The following is an 18,787-nucleotide window of genomic DNA, read 5'->3' on the forward strand; positions in this document are numbered from 1 at the left end:
TACTGCCTCTTGACTCTTGAAACAGCAACACGATAATACAACCACCACTTATTAAACTGTTTGTACAGGACACTGAAGTCATACCTTCTGATTTTGGCATTTACCAGATAACAGACCTTGGAGAGATGAACAACCAGAAAACATACAAACGACAAGTGAGCAATACAAATATAGAAACAAATAAGTAAGCCATTGGCTGTGGGTTGAGTGTATTGGATGGTGATGAATAAGAGACCACGGGGTGTATATTTAGCAAGAGTGGGGTTGCTAAGTAAACCTTCTGTTTTAATCAGTCCAGCATTGAACATTTCCATACTCTTTTCTTCTAAACAGCTAGGGACCTGCTGCAATGGCACTCCAGTTGACCTTAACTCAAGGGTCTTGTCAAAAACACTCAGGAGTTGGAATGCCCCGGTGGCCTGTGGTTAAGAGTTTGGCACTGTCACTGCTGTAGCTCGGGCTGTGGCTTGGGTTCAATCCCTGATCTGGGAACTTCTTTCTGCATGCCGTGGATGTGGCCAAAAACAAAAAGATTCAGGAGTTAACTTTAAGAGGCTCCCCCTAGCCAATGATGAGACAATGTGAGCACCACTTATATGAAATATATCAAATATATTTAAAAATTTTGGAGTTTGTGGAGGTCCCGCCATGGCACAAAGGGTTAAGGATCTGGTGTTGCTGCAGATGTGGCATAGGTCTCAGTTGCACTTCCGATTGGCTCCCTGGCCTTCTGCATCCTGCAGGTGCAGCCAAAAAGTAAAAATGAAAAAATAAAATTTTGGAGTTTGTGATGACAGTGGAATATAATGAGCACCACCACAAAGCAAATGGGAACCAATACATGGTTTTAAAAATTGGTGAACAAACAAAAAGGCTCAAATATTCCCCCAATTTTTTGACATGCACTATGCCAAAGAGCAGCTGAGAGCACGTTTTTCTTTATAGGAAAATTTTCCTTTTAACTGATAAATGAGGAAGGAATGACAGAATACCACCATTCTATTACCATTAATGAATTAATGACTCTAGACATTAATCATCAATGACTGCCAATGTCATTAAAAAAAAAGAACCCCCCCACCTGATGATGGGCCTCCTGATGGAAGAAGACAAACAAAATTGCGCCACCAAAAAACCCCAGAATAACTGGATGCCAGTGAAGTAGGTCCAACAACATTTTTCTTTTTCTTTTTTAGGGCCTCTCCTGAGGCATATAGAAATTCCCAGGTTAGGGGTGGAATTGGAGCTGCGGCTGCCAGTCATTGCAATACCAGATCCAAGTGGTGTCTGCCACCTACATAATATACCACAGCTCATGGCAACGCTGGGTCCTTAATTCACTGAGCAGGGCCAGGGATCCAACCCATGGCCTCATGGGTACTAGTCGGGTTTGTTACTGCTGAGCCATGGTGGGAACTCCCCAACAACAAATTTTTAAGACACAAAGAGGATAGAGAAAAGTGTTAAATGACATAGACTATGGGAAGCGGCATGACCAAGGGTCTGGTTCCTAAACATTAGTTTCAAGGAAACAAAGAGAAGGATGGATAACCACAGACTAAAAGAGAATTTATGAGACATATTACCCATTTATAAGGTGAGGATTCAAACAAACTGTAACAATCTTCTAAAAACATGGATAATTGGAAACCTGAACTCTGATGGGATATTTGATGATTTTAAGGAATTACTGTTAAATTTTCAGGTGTGCTGATGGTATTGCGGTTAAGTTAAAAAAAAAAAAATCCGTTGGCCGAGAGTCCCCGTCCTGGCTCAGTGGAAACGAATCTGACTAGCAAGCATCCATGAGGACGCAGGTTCGATCCCTGGTCTGACTCAGTGGGTTAAGGATCTGGCATTGCTGGGAGCTGTGGCGTAGGTCGCAGACGCCGTTCTGATCTGGTGCTGCGGCGGTTGTGGCATAGGCCAGTGGCTTCTGTTCCAATTTGACCCCTAGCCTGGAAACCTCCAGATGCCACAGGTGCAGCCCTAAACAAAGCAAAACAATCCATTGGCCAATCCAAAATCTGTCCATCCTTTCAACATTAAAACCGTTAATTACTATTAATAGTATTGTATCGATATGAAGTCTTTTGGTGGATTCACCCAATTCCTTTCATGGAACGTCTGGAGAATGGTCTTGGCAATTAGGAAACCTGGGTGTTTTTTTGTTTTTGTTTTTTTCTTTTTTTGGCCGCCTTTCCGCTTATGGAGTTCCAGGGGCAGTGATCGGATCTGAGCCCCAGCTGCGGTTGAGGCACAGCCGTGGCAACGAGGGATCCTTAACCCACAGTTAGGGCTGGGCGTGGAACCTGTGTCCCAGCTCTGAAGAGATGCCCTGGATCCTGTTGAGCCACAGCAGGAACCCCAGGGAACCTTCACTTTTCCATTCACTGGTGGAGTGACTTTGGGAAATGAGGGGCAGGGATGATTTTTTGAACATCCTGCTGGCTGCAGATTCTTGGAGTGGTTAAGAGATTTGAGTCCTGCAGTCAGACTATCTGGATGCCCTAAGTATGTCCTAGTATAAACCATGTGTATCCTAGGCTAAATGTACTTAATCCCCCAGAGCTTCCGCTTTGTAAAATGCAAAGAACAATAATGCTTACTTCAAAGGGATCTTTTGATGATTGACTGAGATACTTAATGCATTCATTCCAAAAATACTGAGTACCTAGCCTCCAGCTCTGGGAGGGGCAGAGAGTGGAGTGGTGAAGAAAACTCTGGGATCCAGGCTATCTGGAGCCTAAAGGGAGATCCCAGATAAAACACAGTAAACGCTAAATAAGAAGGATTTCAAATCGCTGGAAATATGAAGAAAACGCCACACAGCGACTTCATTGAGAGCAGCTTTCCAGGAACATGGGCTACAGTATTAAGTAGGCTGATCGGGCTGCGGAAAGTTGCCTGCCATGGCTGCATGGACAACCTGGCCTTCCACGTGTAGCTGTGGTTCTCAGCCTGGTTGATTTCATTTCCCTCTACCACAGATCTACATCTAGCAAGATTGGGGCATTTTCGATGGTCACAAGTGGCGGAGGCGTGGGGAGGTTGTTCTGGCATCTAGTGGGAAAAGGCCGAGGTATCCTACACTGCATAGAACAGACCAAAAAAATTATCTAGTCCAAAATGTCAGTAGTGGCATGGTTGAGAAAACCTGCTGTAGAGAGAACAGCAAGGGCAAGGGTCATGAGTCAGGAGGGAGCTTGCTGTATATGGGGTACAAGTGGAAATCCAGTGTGGCTGAGTAAACCAGGATGAAGTGAGAGAGGGGGGCTGGGATAGAGGATGGAGCGCTATTGAGGGCACATGTTGAGGAACTTGGAATCATCCCCAAAGCAGCGGGTAGAGAGCTTTAAGCAAGGGAGGAAGGTAACCTACGTAATGCGCTCAACCCTGTAAGCGCAGCCGCAGTAACTCCTCCTGGCCAGAAGGCGGCGCTGGTCAACACTTGGCCTCGGGCCGCTCGGGGCGGCCTTCCTCTTGCCGTCTCCCTGCCTCGCTTTTTCCCCTCAGGAGAAGTCGGGAAGGTGGCGGCGGCGGCGGCGGCGGCGGCGGCTGCGGCGGCGGTTGTCCCGGCCGGGCCGGTTGGTGTGGTCCGTCAGCCTGCGCTCCGCAGCGTCCGCGCGGCGCCGCGCCCAGCTTAGTCGAGTCGAGCCGCGGCGGCCGGGTCCGGCGCGGGCGGCGCGCGCTGACGGAAGGCGGCGGCCGCGGCCAGGGCGGCCGGTGGGACCGCGGGTCCCCGGCGCAGCGCCGCCCGGCTCCCGGCCCTGCCGGCCTCCTCCCTCGGCGCCGCGGCCATGGCGGCCAGCGCGAAGCGGAAGCAGGAGGAGAAGCACCTGAAGATGCTGCGGGACATGACCGGCCTCCCGCACAACCGAAAGTGCTTCGACTGCGACCAGCGCGGCCCCACCTACGTGAACATGACGGTCGGCTCCTTCGTCTGTACCTCCTGCTCCGGCAGCCTGTGAGTGCGGGGCCGCGGGGCGGGCGGGGGGCCTTTCCCTGGGCGTGGGGAGCGGGCGGCGGGCCGGGGGCCCTGCAGGGGTCCGGCCCCGGGCGGCGGTTGGGGCGCGGGCTCGCGGCGCCGGGGGGTCGAGGCCGGGGGCCGAGATGCGGTGGGCCCAGGCTGCTGGGCTGGGGGTGGGCTTTCGATTTCGGTGGGCCGGGGTCCAGGCCCGGGGCAGCCTTTGTGGGTGGGGCGTGGGCGGGGCTGGGGTCGGGAGGGGGCGCCCCGGGTGAAGGTCTCTAGTCCCTTGGAGCCGGCGCCGCCTCCCTTGGGCCTCGGCTCTTGGCTGCTGACCCCACGAAGCTACGGGGAAAAGACGCGAGGAGCCTGGGGAGGGCCGTGCGGGTCCTTTGTGTGCCCCGCCTCCCGGCGGCCGGGGCGCGGCGGTCGAGAGCGAGGCACCTGCCGGGCGCCGGTGGGGGGCGGGGGGAAGATGCTGGGGTGGGAGAGAGCAGGGACGCTTAGTCTGGGCTTTTCCTTCTAGGCTCGAGAGTACCTAGATCACTACGAGAAAGCTGACATTTAGGAGTAGCAGCGAAATTAAAATGTCTTGATGGCAGAGATGTGAATCCCAGGGGAAAAGTTAGAGAGGGTTAATTGGGGGGGGGGGGAGGCAGAGGAAGCAGACGTGAGGTTGTGGGGCTTTATCTTTATGGTCCAAAAAGAGTCAGGAGTTTGGGGAAAGTTTTAATGGAAATAAGGTATTGATTAGAAGCTGTGTCATTGTAAGTATGGTGGTGATATCTGTAAGATTTCTGTCAGTACCAAGTGTCTTGGCTGTATTCAGAAATGGGGAGCGGTGGAAAGACAGCATTCGGAAAAACGGAGACTACCGTCTTGAAATACTGGGATGGTTTCTATTTGTGCTTCTTTGCTTCATTAAACTTAGTTTTGATAAGCCTCTTGCTGTGATTGAAGATTCTTTTTTGAGAGTTTCCTTATGATTTTAGAACAGAGTAAGTTGCTTTTATGTACTAATTATTTTGTATCCAAAGTCATTTATTGACGAAGTGGTCATTTATTCTATCAAACTTCTTAAGTTCTTTCACTTGTACCGTTCTTTCAAATAAAGTAGTTTGGTGCCCCTCCCCCCAAAGAAAAATCTTTGTAAGATTAATGCTGAGACAAAGTATATAGCATATGAGGAAACTCATTCTTGGAAAATGCAAGGACTGCCCAGTAGTGTACGACTTTTTTTTTTTTTTTTTTTTTTTAAAGAGGCTTTTTTGGGGTGGGGGGCGGGGGCAGAGAGGCATTATTAGGCTTCCATAACTATGATTTCTTCAACAAACATTTATTGGGTAGTTTACTAGGTTCTTTGTGAAGCCTTGGGATGTGTTGATGAACGCAGCAAAAGCATTCTCTTGGTGCTTGCATTCTATTGGAAGAGATGGTAACACATAATTAGTAATTAAATGAGAAAAATGTCAGGGGTAAGTATGCACTAAAATAGTATGATGGGAGAGACGTCTGAGAGGCTGCTTTTAGATTGTAGAGTCAGAAAAGCACTCTGAGAAGTTGATAATTAGTGATGTTGTTGAATTACAACAGAATCTTTGAGCTGGGGGTATGTAGGAGATAGAATGGTTCATGCTTTTCATTTAAAAAGACCTAGTTGTCAAGCAGCTTTGCTTCTAAAATTAAGTCACTGGTCCAATTCGTTTTAAGTATATTTGACTTTTATTATGTGCATCATAAGTATTCCCTATTTTTTACTAAACACAAGGTCCTTTGATACACTTAAAGTATTTGGTTTGAAAAAGGCAAGTATGTATTTACTGTTCTGGATTTCTGACATTTCTGTTTAGGGCTTTATCAGTGTAAATTTAATTTATTGCAGCAAATGTATAATATCAAGAAATATTTACAAATTTCTTCCTAGATTCCACGTCAGAAACATTATATATAAAAAGATATCTCAGTATAATGACAATTGTTTACTTTAATGGAATTTAATCTGTAATAGATAGGACTCAATATCTCTGTTTAGTGGTGATTCCACAAATATTTATTGCTCACTTGGCCTGTGTCATACACTGTGGGAGGCACTTGTCCTACTTGGATCTCACTGTCCTTAAGGAATTTGCAGTCTAAGTATGAAAAGACAGTTATGATACATTGTAATATTTCATTTCTTTGAATGAGCTATCTTTGGAATATGTAAATAAATAAGGAAAGCTTCCCAGAAGATTTGATGCCTGAGCAAAGTCCTTTAAAGACAAGATCCATATGGCAAGGGGCTTCATGCAGTTGAGAAGAACACGTGCTTGTGAGCTAGAGAAGCCTAGTTTTGAATCTTGGCTCCACTTAAAAGCTGTGTGGTATTGAGAATGTTATTCAGTCTCTTTGAGATTGAATTTTCTCATCATATGAGAGGATAAAGTTTACTGCATACGTATTGCATGTAGATTAGTTTTCAGTGTTAGAGATTTTGTTTGTTTTACGTCTCATATGATGCCTGGGATGTAACATGGATGGAGGGGCATTATTAGTGAGGGAAGAGGACATTGCTTGTGCAGGGAACACAGCATGAAAGGTGTTGAAGTGAGAAGCACCTTTATAAAAATTTGTGGGTTCGGATTCTTTAGAAGTAACTCAAAACCTGACTCAAGTTGGTTTAAAAATATGAGGGAAATTTATTGTTTGTTTTAAACTAAAACTTTATCCATTGATAAAATGATGTTGCCTAGATTTCCCTCATCCAAAGATGGCAGGCAGTCCCCAGCTCCTGGGGTTACATACTGCCTTAATTTATATCATTGTTGCAACTTTTCCAGAAGTTCTGTGATTCACTCTGGACTAGCCTAGGTCATATGGCTGCCTTGAACCTGTGCCCTCATTGGACATGTTCTATGATGATGTTACTGGAAAAGCAAGGACCCGAAAATAGATTCCCAAATAAGAAATCTAGGATCCTTGCGAAGAAAAGAATGGATCCCAGATCAAATGTCTTCTGTAGAAATATTGAAGGAACAGTAATTTCTGAGGTTTTTTTCCTTTAAAAAGCAATAATACAGGAAAATAATTTAAGAATAATAACATAGCTATTGAGTTTAACAATTATTATGTCTTTTGCTATTTAGATGTCATCGTTTAATTGACAGAATATGAATTTTGAGAAGACTTTGACACTGCCACTAGCTTTGTGACTTAGGGCAAAGTATTAAGCAAGGCTGCTATGTGTAGCTTGGCCTGAATCCATCCCCTTAGCCTCCGTTTTATTTTTTTGTGATAAGAAGATGATATATAACTTAAGGTTGTTCTGAGGATTAAAGGATAAAATTCACTGAATATTTATTGAACATATATTATTTTTGAGGATGGGGCTAAGCAGTGGATGTACATATGCTAAATAAGGCATGCTAGCTGCCCTTCAGAAACCTTGATGTGCCTAAAAAAATGCTAACACAGTCAGTGGTGTCTACTATCATAAATTTTAAATTTTAGGGTAGTCACATGCCTTTTATTATTTATTTAGCAGTATCTTTGTTTAAATTAATTGAACATGTATCCTATGTTATTATTATCACTAGGCTCAGAGCTAATCTTTTCTTTCCTGTTTTTCTTTTTCCAAGATGACTATACTCTGTGCCTGTATTATGCTCATGTGAAACTTTAGATTTAGATGCATTAAGCTATTTGTCACTGAGGTAGAACGGGAGGGTGTTCTAACAGATTGATTTGTTACTATTTCTGGTTCTATCTACAGAAATATTTAGTATTACGAATGGCACTCCACTACAGCCAACGATAAAATATTGCCTTCATGTTAAAGAATTTTCAGTTGATTTACAGACTCAGCTTAGATCAAATTATTTATTTCATGAAGATTAACATTAGGGTAACTAGTAGGTAAGAAAAAAGAAAAAAAACGTTAAAGAATTGTGCTGTCCTGTAAAACTGAGTCGTAAACTTTTCAGGGAGAGTTTGGATAAAAATAAAAAATAATATTTGAGCAACAAACACCCTGTCCCTTTAAATACCAGCTATTTTATGTGGACAGTGCACTTAAACTTGGAATTTCACAGATGGATAAATGTAGCTGGATATTAATTTATACTCTGTTAATTTTGTGTGCATTCTGAGTCTTGTGGTGAATCTTTCTTAGAAGAAATTTCACGTTAAAGTTGGGCTAATGGAAAGAAGCATTTTATTTGTTTTAATACCGTTATTAGCATTTGAATGGATTGCCATCACATACCTTTTTGGAGCTCTGCTTGTAATATTCAGTACCACGTGAGGTCACAGTAAGAAGTGACATATCGTTAATTCCTTTTCCTCTTTTTTTAGTACTCTAACATGGCTACATTCAGTGACATATTTTGACAATGTAGTATAATTTGAAATTTGTGTAAGTGGCAAAACTATGATACTTTTTTAATTATGAAAAATGGTTTTTTTTTTTTTAAAGCAAATATTTTTTAAGTCCAGGCAGTAGCACATATACTGGGGATACAACAATGAAAGTATTAGAAATAATGTTAGTAACTACCTAGTTAGAATTATTGAGCGCTTGTTGTGTATCAGGTATTATTCTAGTAACAATCATATGAGGAAAGCAGTAACCCCCTACAACTTTAAATTGTAAAATTAGCTTACACTCTTACTGCTTATTTGTAAATTATTGTGAATTCTATATATGGGGGATTTAAATGGGGGATTTTACTTTATTGGATTTTAAAAAGACAATCTATGGATGTATCATGCTTTTTTTTTTTTGTAGCTATGTCATGCTTTTTTTTTTTTTTTTTTGGCTGTGCCTTTGGCATGTGGAAATTCTTGGAGCAGGGATTGAACCATAGCAGCCACCTGAGCCACTGCAGTGACAAGGTGGGCTCCTTAACCCACTGCACCACAAGAGAAGTCCAAGTCTTTTTTTTTTTTTTTTGTCTTTTTGCTTTTTCTATGGCCGCACCTGCAACACATGGAGGTTCCCAGGCTAGGGGTCGAATAGCTGCTGGCCTGCGCCAGAGCCACAGCAGTGCGGGTTCCGGGCCGCATCTGCAACCTACACCACAGCTCATGGCAACGCCGGATCCTTAATCCACTGAGCAAGGCCAGGGATTGAACCTGCAACCTCGTGGTTCCTAGTCAGATTCGTCAACCACTGTGCCATGACGGAAACTCCCCTTTTTTTAAAATCAGAGCCTTACTTAGCTTCAAATGTCTGTTCTTAGTTTTGAATTTTAGTTGTAAACTACTGTTGTGTATTGTGACTGTAATGGGATTTGGTTGATGTAGACTTTGGTAAATATATAGTTTAACTTATATACTGGTTCTGATACTGTTTTTTTTTTAATTTGGCACATCTGTACAGCCATGAATTAATCATTTTGATATTTGCTGTAATTGAACTGTAAATATAATTGAAACTGCTAATCTCAGGCAGTTCCATTCAGAATTGATGGTGGCTAGACTTATCAAAGGCAGTGGAAGCAAGCAGTCACGAAAAAGGTACACAAGCGCACACACACACACCACTTAGATTTTTAAATCTTAATATAGAATTGTTAATTTGCCAGAGCTAGGACTTTGAATATATCCGCTGGTTAGATTTTAATATAACTTAGACTCACGTTGTTATGTAAGATTTTTAGAATTTTAAGTTGCTTTTAAAGCAGTTTGAGCAGTGAATTGTTCTAGATCTTTTTTCAGTTTATATCTTTTACAATTCTTTTTTTTTTTTCAGTTTAAATCTACAGTTCTTGTCCACAGTTAAGTAACAGCTTTTCATAATGACTCAATTAAGTCTCTAAAATACTTAGTTTTCACTCATTTATCATTGTTTAGTTAAACTATATATTTACCAAAGACTATACAAACTAAAATTTTTTATATAATATATTAGTATTATATCAAACAATTCTTGATAACCATAAAACTCATTTGGAAGGAGCAAGAGAGAGAGCCTTCTGGCATGAAACTTCATTGAGCAATAGGCATTTGCTGTAGATTTTTTAGCAGAAAGGATGAATATGGATTCATCCAACAAATTGATTAAGAGAGACTCTTCTGTTGTGCTGTGAGCACCTTCTGTCCTGGGAAGACTCTTGGACATGACAGGAGGTGGTGAGGTCATTTGAACTGAACTTGCCACCAAGGGCATTTTTATATCACGTTTGTTTCTGTTCTTCTCGCATTTGTCTATGATAAATTTGGCTCAATGTGGTTGTAAACAGGTTTTTTTTTTTTTTTTGGCTTGCTTTTTAGGGCTGCACCTGCAGCATATGGAAGTTCCCAGGCTAGGGGGCCAAGCGGAGGTACAGCTGCGTGCCTACACCACAGCCACAGCAACGTGGGATCTGAGCCTCGTCTGCCACCTACACCACAGCTCACGGCAATTCTGGATCCTTAACCCACTGAGCGAGGCCAGGGATGGAACCCACATCCTCATGGATCCTAGTCGGGTTCATTAACCACTGAGGCACGATGGGAACTCCAGTGTGATTGTAAACACTTTGACTTTTGGTCATTTTCAAAGCAGTGGCTGTACAATTTATCTAGATTAAATTTATATTAAAATTTAAAATATTAGTGAGTTGTATTACAAATGAAGATAATTGAAACATTCCTTTAAGGAGCTTCCTAACCTCTGGGCATCAATTTGAAAATTATTTTTTAAAAACCTCTGGAGGGCAAGTATTTAAGGCATTATTAGCCTGTTGTGGCCCCCTTTGCCTGGCAAAGCAATAAAGCTATCTTTTTCTCCTACAGCTCCCAACTCCCCACTCCCCCCAAAATAATAAAAACCTCTGGAGTTCTTGGCTGTGGTGCAAGAGGATCTATGGCATCTCTGGAGTGCTGGGATGCAGGTTTGATCCCTGGCCCTGCACAGTGGGTTATGAATCCAATACTGCTACAGTTGCGGTGTAAGTCGCAAAACATACACCTGTATCTAATTTCAGTACACTCTTTGGAAAATAAGTAAATCCCCAGACTGGTAATTTTCAGAGTTTTCTGTGCAAGGTGCACAATGCTCACATGCTTGAGAAGCTCCTGTGGAGATATTCAAGGCGAGTGCCATTATTCTTCCTGTTCCCCCACCCCCCACTCAGTATGGATTATTTCTCAATCCATATAGTCAGATTGATGATCATTTCCTCTTATGTATAAAAAGTAAATGATTCATCCTGGTGTACTTTGTTTAATAGCAGGTTCCTTGTGATATTGTTTCAGTGTGCCACAGGAGAGCTTTTGCCCGAAGAAACCTGATTAGACGTGATTAGAATGACATTCATTAACTTATAGGAGGGGTGGGAACCTTATTTGAATTACTTGAAATATGGGGAATGAGTTTTTGTTTAAGTTAAAACATACTTTTCCAAAAACTCCTGAGTAAGACATAGTCCCTTTTGGATTGGTACCATATCTGTTTGATAGAGGGAAGGAAGTTATAATTGCACTTTGTTTTTATTCTAGTTGCTTATTTTAAGAGATGAATTAACAGAGTGAAGCGTGATATAAAGAATTTGATTAGGATGATAAGGAGATTTGACTAGAGTGAGGGTAGGGAGCAGTACATGCGATCACTATCTTTGGGTAATTTTAAGGCCTTTATGTGGAAGAGGTAATAGGTTTATTCTGTAGGGGGAGATAGAGGACTAGATATGAAAGTAACAGAGAAACATATAGGTAGTGTCAGATTCTAAAAATTCTTGTTCTTCTGGGTTTTTTTTTTTTTTTTTTTTTGGTTAAATTTTGCGAGATTTTTCATGGGGGAGATATGAAAATTGGCAGAACTAATGATGTGGGAAGATGTGGTAAGTTCCTCATTTCTTTCCTCAAACCTTTATCTCCTAATTACTCAGTGATATTTGGTGCCTTTAACTTGGAACAGTTGTGTTCAGTAGGTGCTTTTATAAAAAGATTGCTAGTGTCTAGTGAAGAATCTTGATATTTTTGAAATTTTAAAAATTCTTGGTGAGTGTTTTCATCAAAGAAAATAGCCTGTGTGTGTGTCTGTGTGTGTGTGTGTGTGTGTGTGTGTATATGTTAAATTTGTGAGGTGGAGGAGCCATTTCTTTTTCTTTTTGGCCACACCCTTGGCCTGTGGAATTTCCAGGGCCAAGGATTGAACCCACACTACCCCACCAACTGGAGCCACAGCGGTGACAATACCAGGTCCTTAACCCTCTGAGCCACAAGGGAACTCCTATTTTCCATTTTTAAAAATGTTTATTTTAAAATTCAGTTTTATCTTTTATCAAAAGAACACATGCTCATGGTTTAAAAAGGCAAAGGCTTAAAATGAGCAAATAGCACTTGCCTATTCCTTTCCTCCATTTCTGATTACTGTGGATGGTGAGGTGACAGAACTCAGGTCTGTTTTCTTCTTCTCTAATTGCCTTAATATTTCTAACATGCCTACAGCTATTTTTTTTTGTCTTTCAGTTTTGGCTTTTATCTATTGAATTTTCTACTGTACAAGAGGGAAGATGAGGCTTTGACTCTCTTTTAACACTCCTCTCACTGTCCACCTATACTCTGCGTCTACTCCTTCAATATCATATCACAGTTTTTGGTTTAATCACTATTTAGCATTCTCTGTATTGCATTATGTGCATATTGTTTCCAGCTAAGTCATATAGTTTAATACTACTACGTTTTCTTTCTTGTACAACCCTTTCTCCCTGAAGCTTTTAATCGTCCAGCTTTCTTCATTTGCTTTGTTTTCTATGGTACGTATCATTAATACATCTCCAGATAAATTACCTCTGGCTGAGTTATAAAACTTTTTCCATTATGATCAGATATATCAGGTACCTTAAAAAAAAAAAACAAAAAAAAAACCACTTCTGGGTACTTCGGTCATCCTCTGATCTGGATACGCTGCTCTCTAGGCCTGCTATGCAGCAGTCATCCTAAGACTTTCTTCTACTTCATTCTGGAAATTCCCTTTATGCCTGACTTTTGTTGAACCCTCTCTTTTCAGGACCCCCACATTTCCATTAGCTTCCTGATTAAATGTTAATAGGAGGTCATTTTTGAGAGCTCCATGGCTGAAAAATGTCTTATTCTGCCCTCATTTTAAAAGTATTGATTTGTCTATATTCACAAAGGTGAAAATAGTTTATTTTACCCTTAGAATCTTTAAGACATTGTTTAATTGTCTTTAAACCTTCAGTATTGCTGTTGAGAAATTTAATGCTGTTCTTATTACTCATTCTCTGTGCCCCATTTTCCATTCCCTCTTTGGGAGTATATATGATCTTTTTATTTTTTGTACCTGCTGTTCTGAACCTTATATTGAAGTATTATTTTCATAAAGGTTTTGCTCAGTGCCTTAGGCTTTTTTTGAGGGGGGTGCTGGTTTGGAAACTCCTGCTTTCTTTTTTTAATTATTATTAGTTTAGAGATAATTTTGTCTCATCTTCTTGGGAAATAAAAAAAAAGCCTTGCTGCCATTCTTCTAGGAGCCAGTTGAGGGAGAGGACTAGGGACATAGAATGTATTGTTCAGATAAGCCTCCGGTTTTTATCAGAGGACCCAGTGGCAGTCCTCAGCTATGCCTGAACCCAGAGTCTGTTTGCTATAGTCTCTCCAGATTAAATTTTCCTCCAGACATCTGCCTAGGATTTGGTAGGACTAGTCTTGTTGGATGTAGGGAAACTGAGAATCTGACTATTTTTGACCCTATGAAAATCCCCCCAACCTGTGTTTTGGTTCCTTTTGTAAATCTTTCAGTGGCTCTCCGATGGGACTCACCTGCTAGTTGGCTTCTCTCACCTCTGTAGGAGTTTCTGTTTTGGTTTGCTTTATTCTGCAGAGTCAGTTCACTGCCGATATATTCTCTGAATTTTGTTATTAGAGAACTGTAGTATGTATGCCTTTGAGTTCGTTCCTTGTTCCCTGACCCCCTCTTTGTGGGTTAATGCCTTTTTATTCCTTTGCTATCATTTCAGTGGGGTTTAGGGAGGTAGTAAAGACAGACATTTTTGGATTTTGTCCTCTTTTAACTGGCGTACCTTAATTAGATTTAAATTGTTACCTAAGTATTATTTTTTTGGTGCTGTCCTAAATGTTACAAGGACCTTACAGTGTAGTATTTCTCGCTTTTAAAAATAGGAACCCAAAATAACAGTTATGGTTTGCACTATGGGGTGGGTGGGGATGTGTGTGTGTATTTTCAGTATTTTAAAGTTTGGTTCTGGATAGACTAATATTTTGGACTATCTGATACAGATAGTATCTTGATATTAAAACTCTGTAGATTTTTTGATAATCTCTTAAAGGTATTTTCCATTCATTGTAGAACTTAAATGTGTAATTTTTATAATATGAAACATTCATACATAGTATTTTTACTAAATAGCTAAGATTGGGATAGATCTATGTGTCAAATTAGCTTTATTACTTTATGCTAACATTAACAACCACCTAAATTTCCACAGCCTAATAAAACATTTTAACCATTTTTTCCCCAGCAGGAGAAAAACAATTAATAAATAAGCTAAATAAGCTCTCTTACGTATTCGTCAGCACACATTGCTATTTGAGTTGAACATTTGACTATTTGCAAGATTGTTTGAGGCATAGTTAAGGGTAGCACACTGGGAGTTCCCATTGTGGCTCAGAGGAAACAAATCTGACTAGTAACCATGAGGTTGCAGGTTTGATCCCTGGCCTTGCTCAGTGGGTTAAGGATCTGGCATTGTTGTGAGCTGTGGTGTAGGTCACAGACCCAGCTCGGATCCCATGTGCTGTGGCTGTGGTGTAGGCCGGCAGTTGTAGCTCTGATTAGATCCCTAGCCTGGGAACCTCCAACATGCCGCAACTGCAGCCCTAAAAAAAAAATAGCACACTGGTGGACATATGGAATGAGTCACACCATCTCCATCTGGTTTGCTGTCATACCTGGGTGGTGGTCGTTACAAGTAAAATTCCTGGGGATCTGCATATGACTTAATTACACTGCAGAAACACTGGGCTCCACCAGTAGATGACTTTGGAACTTCTTGAAACCAATTTACTGGCAAACATGCTTTCAAAATATCAGTGCTACTATTATTAAGTGAGTCATTATTTAATTTTTTTTCACTAGAGACTTAAAATGTGTATTTTAGGATCCAGAGTGAGTAGTACTTCAGTATTGGAACTATAAAAATGATGTTGTTTACTTGCCTAACACTTTGATCCAGTAGTTATGACTAATGTCATTATAGTAAAGTGTTTTATAAACACCGGCTTCACATACAGCTAGACTAGACTTAGTAAAAAAGGGGAAGTGGCTCCAGCTTCCAGAATATGTCTTAAAAATAACTAGATGAGTAAATAATTCAGTATTGATTAATTTGGATTTCATTCATTTAACTGATCAGATTTGGTAGATGGAGAAGATGGTCTGCAAATGAAAATTTAATTTGTGTAAAAGTAGTGGCTGCGATAGGTAGTGACATGGATTCTTACGTTGACATACATTAAAACCAGCTTTTTTGTTGTGTAGTTCTATGAGTCTTGTGTGTGTGTGTGTGTTTTGTCTTTTTAGGGCCGCACCCTTGGCATCTGGAGGTTCCCAGGCTCTAGGGGTCTAATCGGAACTGTTGCTGCCAGCCTACGTCAGAGCCATAGCAACGCCAGATCTGAGCTGCGTCTGCGACTTAGACTGCACCTAACGGTAACGCTGGATTCTCAACCCACTGAGCGAAGCCAGGGATTGAACCCGCAACCTCATGGTTCCTAGTTGGATTTGTTTGTGCTGTGCCATGACGGGAACTCCCTAGGAGTCTTAACATGTGTACAGATTCATGTAACTCCGACCACAGTTAGCATATGGAAAAGGGAGTTCCCGTCGTGGCGCAGTGGTTAACGACTGTATAATCTTTTTAGGTTTTAGTGCCTTCTTCACTCAGTATAACTTTAGGATAAATTCCATGTTAATTGTTACATATTTTGATAGTCCATTTCTCCTTATTACTGAGAGTATTTCACTGCTTGTGCATTTACTCATATCTCACTTGAGGGACATTTGGGTTGTTGTCCAGTTTTTGATGCATGTGAACCAACTCAGTTGTTTCATACAGATATTTATATACAGATTTTTATTTCACTGGGGTAAATAGCTAAGAGTAGAATTGTTAGGTCATATGGTAAGTGTATGTTTAATTTAATTAAAAAAATGACGGAGTTCCCATCATGGCTCAGTGGTTAATGAATCTGACTAGGAACCATGAGGTTGTGGGTTCGATCCCTGGCCTCGCTCAGTGGGTTGAGGATCCAGCATTGCCGTGAGCTGTGGTGTAGGTCACAAGTTGCTGTGGCTGGCAGCTACAACTCCAATTCGACCCCTAGCCTGGGAACTTCCATATGCCAAGGGTTCGGCCCTAGAAAACACACACACAAAAAAATTGTCAGTGTTTTTGTTTTGATTTGACTTCCCCTTTATACTGGTTTTAAGGCTATAAATTCCATGTTATTTCATGGTCACCACTGAAACTTTTATTCTCCATCCTAATATTGTAGAGTTAATCAGTATTTTAACCTTCCCCTAATAATACAAAGTCTTTAAAAATACGAAGTGCTGTTGGTGGCAAAATGTTAAATTTGCTCCCTCCCCTCTACTATAAATAGGACACTTTGAAATCAGATGATATTTGTTTACATTTGCCAGTGTGTTTCACAGTTTCTTTGCTCACCTTTTTGCATCTCAGGACCTTCTTGGGGTTATTTTTCTTCTTAAAGTATATGCAGTATACAGTCATCCCTTGTTACACATGGGGGATTCGTTCCAGGATGCCTCGTGTTTACCAAAATCTGAAGATGCTCAAGTCCTTGATGTAAGATGCGTATAACCTGCACCCATCCTCCTGTATACTTTAAACCATCTCTAATTGCTTATGATACCTAATACAATGTGAATGCCTTGTAAATACAGTGTGAATGCTGTGGGCATATGGCAAATTCAAATTTTGCTTTTTGGAACTTGCTGGAATTTTTCTCCTCCAGTAGTTTTGATCTTTAGTTGGTTGAATCTCTGGATGTGGAACCCACGGACACAGAGGGCCAACTGTATGTTTATTTAGTGAAGCTGTCCTGGGGGTAAACTCTGATCTTTGCTTATCTTGAAAATATTTTGATTTTACACTTCAAAGTTTTTTTTTTTGCTGGGGTTTACACTGTTGCTTTTTTCTTCCTACTTGAAGATAATATTCTGCTATTTTCTGTTTTCCATTGAGAAGTCTTTCAGTCAGATTTTGTTTCCTCTGTCTTTTCTTTCATATTGCTTTTAAGATGTTCTCTTCGGAGTTCCCGTCGTGGCGCAGTGGTTAACGAATCCGACTGGGAACCATAAGGTTGCGGGTTCGGTCCCTGCCCTTGCTCAGTGGGTTAATGATCCGGCGTTGCCGTGAGCTTTGGTGTAGATTGCAGATGCGGCTCGGATCCTGCGTTGCTGTGGCTCTGGCATAGGCCGGTGGCTACAGCTCCGATCGGACCCCTAGCCTGGGAACCTCCATATGCCGCGGGAGCGGCCCAAGAAATAGCAAAAAGACAAAAAGAAAAAAAAAAAAAGGTGTTCTCGTCATCTTTGAAGTTTCACCCAAATGTTTCTTAGTATGAATTTCATTTTTGCTGATTTTGTTAAGCTATGTTTCCTATATCTGTAGAGACATGACTTTCATTGACTCTTAAAAATCTCAGCCATTGGCTCTTCTAGTGTTGCCTCTCCTTTTAATTCTGTCTCTCAAAATCAAAAATGTTGATTACACTTTTTAATAGCCCCCTCCTTTCCTTTTCTGAAAGTCTTTTCTGTCTCCTTTTGCACTTGTGCTGCCTTCTGGGTTATTGCTTCTATCTTCTAGGTCACCAAATCCCTCTTTTGTTATGTCTAATCTGCTCCTTTATTTATTGAATTTATTAATGAATTTTTAATTTCCACATTTATACTTTTTTTTAATCTGTGAAAATTCTGACTTTTAAGTTTACATGTTCTGATAATTACATATTTCCTGTTCACTGTTGTTCCATCTTTTGTTAAACATTTCCCATATGCTGTGTTTATCTTATATTTTGTGTTTGATAATGCCAATGGCTAAAATCTTGGGGAGAAGTGGTATAAGAGAGATGTTGTTTCTACTGACTCAGGCTCAGCGATTTGTTGTTGTGTGATGATTTTTTTTTGCTTTTTTTGGGGGGTGGCATTTGTACCTGGCATATGAAGTTTCCAGGCTGGAGTTGGAATTTGGACCTGCCGGCCTATGCCACAGTCACAGCAACACGGGATCGAAGCTGCGTCTGCAACCTACACCACAGCTCATGGCAACACCAGATCTGTAACACACTGAGTAAGGCCAGGAATCAAACTCACATCCTCATGGGTACTTAGTTGGGTTTGTTACTGCTGAGCCATAACAGGATGATTTTTATTGTATTGAACTTAATGGTTCTAAATCCTGATAGCATAAATTATAAGTTAGGAATGCATTTCTCTTGAGAGGATTTGCATATTCTTTTGCTGGGGTCCATGGGGACTACTAACCTGAAGCTACTTAATTCTACGTCCAGGGCCTTAGGTTTAACAGGGATATCTCAGGTCTACGTCTCTCAATCTTGTCTTAGCTGTTGTGGGTATTTGCCTTCTGAGCGACACTGAATTTTTTTGTGTAACATGGACCACTCTTCTGGTTTCAGCTCAGTTTTTTATTTTTTGTCTTTTCTTTAGCAAAGAGGAGTCCTAAGAGATTCCCCTTACTTTCTAGAAATATTAACAATTAAGTGTTTTTTTATCTTTTCTTTTTGAATAATTTACTATGGAGTGTCAGATTTTAGCAGAGGGATCTTTTC

The 18,787-nt window shown here is 41.0% G+C and overlaps 1 protein-coding gene across 23 annotated transcripts in view; it reads left to right on the forward strand.

Annotated features, from left to right (window-relative positions):
- Positions 1-3,516: 3,516 nt before the first annotated feature.
- AGFG1 (ArfGAP with FG repeats 1) overlaps positions 3,517-18,787 on the forward strand; it is a 77,979-nt gene continuing 62,708 nt past the window's right edge. For all 23 annotated transcript variants that reach the window (XM_021075860.2, XM_021075863.2, XM_021075862.2 and 20 more), the window contains exon 1: positions 3,517-3,967. In XM_021075860.2, the coding sequence (XP_020931519.1) occupies positions 3,801-3,967 (167 nt within the window). In that variant the 5' untranslated portion in view covers positions 3,517-3,800. The remainder of the gene's footprint in view (positions 3,968-18,787) is intronic.

This window comes from Sus scrofa, chromosome 15 (assembly GCF_054392235.1).
Source record: "Sus scrofa isolate SSC_HxYL_T2T_F1_AM1 chromosome 15, Sscrofa_HxYL_maternal_Yorkshire_Landrace_v2.0, whole genome shotgun sequence".
Lineage (NCBI taxonomy): Eukaryota > Metazoa > Chordata > Mammalia > Artiodactyla > Suidae > Sus > Sus scrofa.